At 40.8% G+C, this 8,857-nt stretch overlaps 1 protein-coding gene across 1 annotated transcript; it reads right to left on the bottom strand.

Annotated features, from left to right (window-relative positions):
- Positions 1 to 4,944: 4,944 nt before the first annotated feature.
- On the bottom strand, positions 4,945 to 8,262 carry DUSP1 (dual specificity phosphatase 1). The gene is made up of 4 exons (XM_018558620.1): positions 7,636 to 8,262; positions 6,751 to 6,899; positions 6,225 to 6,444; positions 4,945 to 5,658 (listed from the first exon to the last, which is right to left on the bottom strand). The coding sequence occupies exons 1-4, from the start codon at positions 8,003 to 8,005 to the stop codon at positions 5,288 to 5,290; spliced, it is 1,110 nt and encodes a 369-aa protein (XP_018414122.1). The 5' UTR covers positions 8,006 to 8,262; the 3' UTR covers positions 4,945 to 5,287.
- Between the last annotated feature and the right edge of the window lie 595 nt (positions 8,263 to 8,857).

The following is an 8,857-nucleotide window of genomic DNA, read 5'->3' on the forward strand; positions in this document are numbered from 1 at the left end:
TGGGTACTCCACTAGGGAAATCTGAAATGGAAAAAGATTTGGGGGTCATTGTAGACCACAGATTGAATAACAGCATGCAATGCCAGGCTGCGGGAAACAAAGCTAGCAGAGTACTGTCATACATTAAAAAGGGAATGTACTGTAGAGACAAATCAATAGTTTTGCCACTTTATAGATCACTGGTTCGGCCATATCTTGAGTATGCGGCTCAATTTTAGTCACCGATCCACAGAAAGGATGTCCTGGAGCTGTCCAAAGAAGGGCAACTAAACTAACTAAGGGGCTGGAGGATCAAATCTATGAGACAAGGTTGCTTAATTTAAACTTGTTCACGCTAGAAGGGAGGAGATTAAGAGGGGACATGATTTTGATGTACAAAATGTTTAGTGGTGATGGCAACATCAACATTAAACTTTTTACTGTAAACTCCCTAACAAAGACTAAAGGCCACCACCTAAAATTGGTGGAGAAAAGATTTAAGCACAAAGGGTATAGGGGATTCTCAGTCGGAGTGGTCAAATTTTGGAACTCTCTGCCACAAGCAGTGGTATCAGCTGAGAGTATTGATTAATTCAAAAATAAATTAGATAGCGTCCTAAGGGACCGTAACATACAGGGGTACAGGTACTCTTAAAAACTAAGACCACACAGGGACTCATATACACACATGCACGCACACACAACACACACACAACACACACACAGAAACACAAAAGTTGAACTTGATGGACCTGTGTCTTTATTCAACCTCAAATACTATGTAACATGCAAAAAAACACTTCAGTTGTAAAGAATATCAGGAAAAAAACAGCAGCAAGTAAAATCTGCCTCACAAGCAATTCAATGGCGTCACACAAGTAAAAACTGCTTTTTATGCTTCGCCACCTAATGCCATTTGGACAAAAGTTATCTTTATTATATCCTATGTCACACTTGTTAAGCTTAACTAGAGTGCAAAAAGCACATTCTGCATCCAGGGCAAAGCAATAAATATGCACTTCATTTTACGAGCTGTTAGCTCCTAGGTTGTGTCTACAACGCCACATATCACGTATCAGCTACAAAAACCACAATGGACAAAATTTGTGCTGCAGGCTTCATACGTCATATATATACTGATGCAAATTTGCGTAATGCATTTTATGAATTCAGTAGAGAAGCACTGAAGGAACATTAGTATTACATTATGATAAATGCTCTGCTGCAAGAGTTCATCAAGCTTAGAATTTATTTAGCGTATTGACTATGGAACAAGCTGTACTATTTACAGTACATAGGCGAAGTGTTCTGTATTCATAAATAGAAACAATTTCCCCTGAAATGGACAGTACAAGATACAATTCAAGGTTTCACTGGCCTTGGAAGAAGTGGCCAAATTTAAAAAGATTACACTGAACATTACAAAACATTATTATTTTGGCAAAACTTCAAGGAAACCTGTACTGTGAGAATATGGAGGAAAAGAAATGTACTATGTGCAAGGAGCACTTTTGTAACCCATGATCAGCACTCAGAACATTAATAATAAAACATGCCCATTTGTTATAAAAGTGGGTGTGTTATCCACTTTAAGGGCTTATTCACACCATCTGCGTTTGGGCTGTGCTGGCCGTTTCTCCCAGCGCAGCCCGAATGCAAGACAAGGCAATTTGCCGACATGCAGTACTTTTTTTAAACACACCACATTGAGACGTGGTACAACATTGTGACTTTTCAATAAAGTTCTAACAAAAAAAAGAAACAGTGTGATGCAGTTCGATCAAGCTCATTGGCACCAACCAGGCACACGCACACCAGCAGCCGCGCGGTTGAGCGCGGCTGCTGGTGTGAACAAGCCCTACTGTGTAGTGCTAGCATATTTAAAATACTTGAAATAAATGACTATATTTGTTAACCTAAATCTCATAATGTTAAAGAGAATATATAAAATCAGCATGGCAACTGACTCCTTCTAAGGAATAAATACAGAGGGTGCATATGTGACAGAGCCCATGACACTATTCAGCTCAAACATATCACATGGCTATGAGACCTGCTTAGCCTTCCTTGTAAACAGCTGTGCTTATTTAATAATGTAGTGCAAACTGCAGTGACTACATGGAAAGAGCATTGAACCACAACATCTAATCAGATTACTGTTTACTGTAACATTGGCAGAAAAGCATATGTTTTGATTGGTTGCTTCGGGTTTGCATGCAAATAAAAAAGTCACGGTACTTTGCACTACATTACAACAGTTAGTCTACATAAACAATTTATAGCATAATTTCTCTACCTTTTTTCAGTCACGGCAGCCTCAAACAGTATGCAAAATCTCAAATCTAAAATGTAAAAAAACGTAAATTTTAAAAAAGATTTGTGGCCTTATCCCAGGTATGGGTTTGGCATGGATTTTAAGGGGAGACCCTGCACTAAAAAAACAGTGGGGTTCCCCCTTTCACATCAGAGACTACCCTTTAACTCAGAAGCCCCCCTTCATCAGAATCCCCTCTTTCACATCAGAGACCTTCTTCACATCAGGAACACCCACTTACATTAGGAGTACCCTTCACATCAGAATCCCCCCTTCACATTACAAGACCTCCTGCTTTCCAGCTCCCTCATCAACTCCACCCATGCTTACCTTCAAGACTTTTCTAGAGTCTCTCCCATCGTCCGGAACTCTCTACCCCAACCTGTCCGGCTATCTTCTGTCTGCCTTTAGGCAATCCCTAAAGACACATCTCTTCAGGGAAGCCTATCCCGCCTCAACCTAACCACTGAACTATGCCTTTCTCCAGCAATTCATTCTCACATTGCTACCATGTTTTGTATCACTTACCTCTCCCTTTTAGATTGTAAGATCTCATGGGCAGGGCCCTCCTTACCATCTTAATTTGTATTGTAAATGTAATGTCTTCTTTATATTGTAAAGCACTCAAACTGTTGACACTTAATAAATCCTGAATAATAATAATTACAAGCCTCTCCAAACTTCAGTCCTTTTCTGAATGGATCCTACCCTCCCTGGATTAGCATCATTCTTTGTCATGGTGCTGGTAGCCGGCCTGCCTGCACCCTGAAAAGGCATGTGTGAAAATTTCAAAGCACCCCTAAGGAGGCCAAAAAACACCCCAGGGTGTTGAGAAAGACTTCTGTAGATAACACGAAGTTCACAGTCAGTGTGATAAATTATTCTAGATAGCCCATAGACCATTTGGTTTTTATGTAACTTTGCCTTTTGTTTATTTGAATAACGTTATCTGTCAGCTTGTACTTCTCATTTTATGCCACACTTCCCCCATTTGCTCCATGTTTATCTCATTGACACATTATTAAAAAGCCTACAGTTCATTTGCATAACATTACTGCTATGCGATTCTGAGAAGTGCTAAGACAATTGACTATCTGCATGTCATCTGTGTGAAATGTATACAGCGTTTCCACAGAGCGCTGACTGCTGTATATGTCAACAGCAATCATGACAGCTGCTGAAAACACCATTTTACATGCATCATTTAATTATAGCATATGGATCTAAATGACACATGAGCAAATGCAAGGATAAAAGCAACATAAGGCCCAGCTGTAATCTAACTACATGTTTTATATATCAAGGGGGCTCAGTGAGGGTAGAGTTGCATTATCTGTATAATAGTATGTTTATATACAGTATGTAATGGTAAGACATAAAGAAATGCCACATTATATTAGTCCCACATGACAAGAAATCAATTGTAAATATGTCAAGGGGTTCTATATAAATCTCTCTGTTAGAGTGTATTTTTGAGCAAACACTTATATCCCACCTTCCTTGGTCTTTTCATGAAATTGATCAATGTAATACAAGATCTAAGGTGCAAAGAAATACACCTCTTCATTGCTGTAGCCTGGCCAAGGCTAGGCATTGTTTACATCATGTGTCATTCTTACTCTGTAAGTTGGGAGTAGGTAGGGCTTGACCCCAGAGAACAATGGCCATATGTCAGCAGTTTAGTACAGGCCTCTGGGATGGCAATTATTCCCTATGGCCGGGCCTTGCACATGTGCGTCTTTACTCAAAACGCTGGGAACAGTGCGTGTTTTCAAAGACTGCTTGGCCTTAGGTTGAAGCAGCAAAAAGCTATATGACCTGCAGATTAGGTCTGTAATTAGAAAGGTATATTGGCCTGCAGATGATGTTTGTAAATAAAAAAGGTATATTGACCCGCAGATGAGGTTTGTAATTAAAAAGGTGTATTGGCCTGCAGATGAGGTATTTAATTAAAAAAAAAAAAAAGGTATATTGGCCTGCACATGAGATCCATAAATACTTTTTACATTTAGAAATGTGTTTAGGAAAGCATGGTGGATAGACATTAATTGCTCTTTTTCTCCAAATTACTGTAGGTCCAAAGTTTAATCACACTCATAGCAATCATTCATAACTCCATTTTCAATAGTCGTACTGCACTACATGCTCAGAAGGGTTGTTTTGTAACAAAGTTACTTCCTAATTTTAGGTTGTGTTTGTGAAACAAATAACAGAGAATGTTATATAGATATATATATATACATATATATATCTATATTACATTCATATTCAAGTAATGCAAGACAAAGAGGCAACATTCAGTACAAAGTCATAATTTATTCTATTCTGTATAAAAAAGGTCATAGTTTTGTATTAAAAAGTCTTCTCCCAGGAGAAGAAATATATTATTTTGCATCATAAATAAATCGTAGCATATATACAGTCGTCAGCAAACTCGGAAGGCTTCGGCCTAGTGCTTTTTTCGTCAGTGCTTTGGAAACTGAAGCTGGTCTTGAATTACAAACAGGAATTACAGTACCAAAAAATACTGAGGTATTTCTTCTTTGCTTCGGTATAAAAAAAAAAAAAAAGCTGAAATCTTAGGCTTCTGAAGGCAGGACGAAGCTAGTAAAATAAATAATAGGACGTACATTTTGTTTTTACAGTTCATAGGCAGCAGTCTCTCTTTCACTTTCACCAGTACAAAAAGTTCAGGAATGGAAATACTGTCGAACCTCCATTAAACGGAGGTTATAAACAAACACGTAAAAAGGCAACGGTGACCTGTCTTTTTTTATATCCTTAGCCATTAGGACATACACTCAAAATCTCGACAAGTCATGTCAGTTTTAAGCTGCTTGTGGTTTCACCAGCTCATGTGGTTTCAAACACGTCACGTCTGGTTGATGTTGATGGCTTAAAAGCGACAACAATAAAAGTTCATCATTAAAAGTTCTTAAAAATTATTGCACTTTGTATAACACATACTGTCCATGTGCTTCAGCTTGTCCCACCTCAGCAGCTTGGTGATGTAGTGATAGGACTCTTAAGGTAACTCAGAGAGCTTGCCGCAGGGTGAACGGGGATGGAAACTGGGAAGTTAAAGACTGTAGTAGTGGATGTTCCTCTGTCCAAAACTGATATTGAGGGACTGCCAGCCTCTGCCGAACAGGAAGGTGCTAGTACTTGAGATTCAAACTGAAGGAGCTGTCCCATGAAGCTGAAATTAGGGGAAATGATGCTCCGTCGCTGCTTGACAAACTCAAAAGCTTCATCCAGCTTCACACGGTTAGTCCTCATCAGATAGGCAAGGCAGATAGTAGCAGAACGTGAAATACCAGCTTGACAGTGCACAAACACTCTGCCACCATTATTCTTCACAGAGTCTGAAAGATAAAATAAACAGGTTATTGTAAATAAATTGTGTAGAAAATATGACAATATATAACAACACAAATATAAACAACATCTTCAGAATTGTATTTGTAACAAGTCCATCTACTGAACTCAAACTACTCTGATGGCCACTAGGGGGCAGCCGCTGGCCACAGACAATGTGCTGCCATTTTTATATAGCACTAACAGGGTTATTCACTAAATGGTGAAGAGTTTGGAGAAGGCAGGAGAAGTGAACAATATAGGCCAAAATAGCTGATTTGGAACACATTCTCCAATTCAGCTCACTTTCCATTTCAGCTATGTTGTCCTCAATTGTTCACTTCTCCTGCCTTCTTCTAACTCTTCACCCTTTAGTGAATAACCTTGTTATATAGTTTTTTTCTGCTTGTCTATAGGACAGAGTGCTGCTTTCATATTAGAAACTGAGCAGTTTAACCTTAGATATATGCCCGCTGTTAAATGTAGGCTCTAAAAACCAGCTAATGCATTAGTACTCTATTATTCCTATTCTTCATATGGATTTAATGTTACATAACAATTTAGAGATATTTACCTATGAAGTCAATAGCTTCATTGAACCAGGAGCTGATGTCTGCTTTGTGGCTGTCCTCCACCGGGATACTTTTGTACTGGTAGTGTTCCTCAAAGTGATTAGGGCAGTTGGCAGACACGTTGATCAGGGCGGTAATGCCAAGGGTATCCAGCATATCTTTTCTGGATGCATGGTACGCACTTCCCAGGTAGAGAAAAGGCAGGATTTCCACGGGTCCTCCCTGTAATACAATTGTAACAGACATGTTTAATCATCTGGATATACATTCATACATATTTAATTCACGGGTATCTATGGGGAGGCTTAAAATATGACCAGTTGTGTTATGTTTACAGTTTGCATTACAGCTTATTACTAGGGCTTGTGTTTGAGGAAGTACAATTTGCCTGTGCGATTAAGTAACGCAGTCAATAGTGTTTACAGCTCACTATTGTTTCAGTGTTTGGCTGGCTGGGAGTGGTAAGGGAGGGGGGACAGCTTGCTCGGCAGGGGATTTTAACTCTTGCAACACAAGGGGAATACTGACCTGATCATACAATGGGGTGCTGCAGGGGGTGCAGTTGGAGTCAGCACTGCCTGGTACACTGTTGGCACTGAGTGGCAAGCTTAGTCCTATGGGGGGTGAACACTTGTTGCAGAATTCTGGATATTCAGAGGAAAATGCTTCATATCCACCTGAAAGAGAGAAAACCAAAATGTCAGTCATTATATTTCATCCAGTGTCGCTGATTAACAGTTATCAGTGGGGGCTTTAAGTAACCCCTATAGATATAAATGAAGAGCTAACAAAGACAAGTTTGGGAGGGAAGCATCAATCTACCTCTGTGGATGACATTTCTCATTGGGGGCTTCAAGTGATCCCTATAGATATAGTGGTTATTGTATTAGTATTGTACAGGAAAGCAGGAAGAGCTATGAAAGGAAAGTTTAGGTGGGAATCATCAGTCTACCTTAATGGTTAACACTTCTTAATGATGACTCTAAGTGATTAACAGAGAGATAAGAGATTAAAATATAAATCCAATGAAAGTTTAGGAGGGAAGCACCAGTCTACCTTTATGGTTGATATTTCTCAAGGTGTGTTTTAGGTAATATATAAAGATAAGAGATTATTGATATAGAGATTCTTGTATAGGAAAAGGGGGAAGAGCTAACCATGGCAGGTTTAGGATGGAAGAATCAATCTACCTTTTGCGGTTGCCAATTCTCATTGAGGGATTTAAGTGATTAATACAGAGATAGGAGATTCTAGTATTGGGAAAGGGGGAAGGGCTAACAAAGGAAAGTTTAGGAGGGAAGCATCAATGTACCTTTGTGTTGACATTTCTCAATGGGGGGTTTAAGTGACTATAGTATAAGAAAAGAGGAAAGTGCTAACAAAGGCAGCTCTAGGAGGGAATGATCAATATACCTTTGAGGAAGAAGATCCTGCTGCCTCGGGGGTCTCTGCACAGGGCACTGACTGCCAGCATCATGGTGCTATCTTTCCTCAGGGTCTCCAGCTCGTAGGTCCTGTCATCCACCAGCACCACAGCCTCATACAATCCAGCGATCAGCCGACCCCTGTGCTCTTCATTGGGGATGATGTGCTCCAAGCCCATGCTGCCCTTCGCCCTCCTCTTCACAATGGTGCTGAACCTGACATTGCTGGAGCCCAGGATGTGGGCAGAGCTGAAGGAGAAGAACGATCTACAGTCCAGGATCAGGCATGTGTGTGCCCCGTCTGCCAGGAGTGCTTTCAATGTGCTGCAATCCATGCCACAAATCTCCATATTGACCATAGCTAGGCGGCCGACACTTGCCAAGAGGGTAGAGATCAAGAAGGAATCCGAGCTTCTTCCGTTAAACACTGCTCGTCTTGTAACAAAGGAATCAATGACTACCTCTCCTTGCTGATGCAGTTGTCTTTTTTTTTTCAAGACTACTTTGTCTAATAAAATAATAAGAAATGATGAAGCTTAAGCCAGGCTCGTGTCTTGTGTTACTTTAGCTGTTGATTCTTGGAGCTGGCTGGCTTTAGCTCATGCTGCACTGAACACTGCAGGCTCCCTATTTATACAGAGCGGGAGGAGGCTGGCTCTGCCTCTCTCTCTTTTTTTTTTTTGTGAATGGCTTGCACCACGTGGACTTTCACAGTGACATCATTCCAGCTGTAGCCGCGCCCCCTTGTGTTCTGCCAAGAGCAATGACGTCGCCCAGCCTGCAAAGTCAAACAGTCTGAGTGGCCCCGCCCAGGCAGGAAATAAACTGCTGTAACCCTGGGCAGCCGTGGCTCAGCTCCGGGGAGCCCGTACTGTGTTCCTATACAGGAGGGCACGCTATGTTCTGCGCACATACACAAATCTTTACACGGAGGGGCTTGGCTTCTGGACGCTTTTCAAAACATTTTCACTCACAAAGCTGGAATGTGAATGGGGAGCAGAGTGAGCTCATGCGTGAGATCTCAGCCTGGAATCTGGGCTGTAGCCCACCGACACAAATTCACAGCACGCTGATCCCTTATGGTGATAGAGGGACTTGTGTTTATTCAACAAGAAACAACAGCGACTCTCACTTCAAGGCACTTACCTCCGCTAGAAGCTGGAATGTCTGACATAGTTTACCCAAAAATTCCAAAACATCACTCTGGGCTT

This window comes from Nanorana parkeri, unplaced genomic scaffold (genome assembly GCF_000935625.1).
Source record: "Nanorana parkeri isolate BGI_ZX_2015 unplaced genomic scaffold, ASM93562v1 scaffold348, whole genome shotgun sequence".
Lineage (NCBI taxonomy): Eukaryota > Metazoa > Chordata > Amphibia > Anura > Dicroglossidae > Nanorana > Nanorana parkeri.

Excerpts from the sequence above, each read along its gene's own strand:
- DUSP1 (XM_018558620.1), bottom strand. The coding sequence starts at position 8,005 with ATGGTCAATATGGAGATTTGTGGCATGGATTGCAGCACATTGAAAGCA. Across the intron at positions 6,900-7,635 it reads CAGGATCTTCTTCCTCAAAG|GTGGATATGAAGCATTTTCC; the intron begins GTATATTGATCA and ends TCTCTCTTTCAG. Across the intron at positions 5,659-6,224 it reads TGAAGCTATTGACTTCATAG|ACTCTGTGAAGAATAATGGT; the intron begins GTAAATATCTCT and ends TTTATCTTTCAG.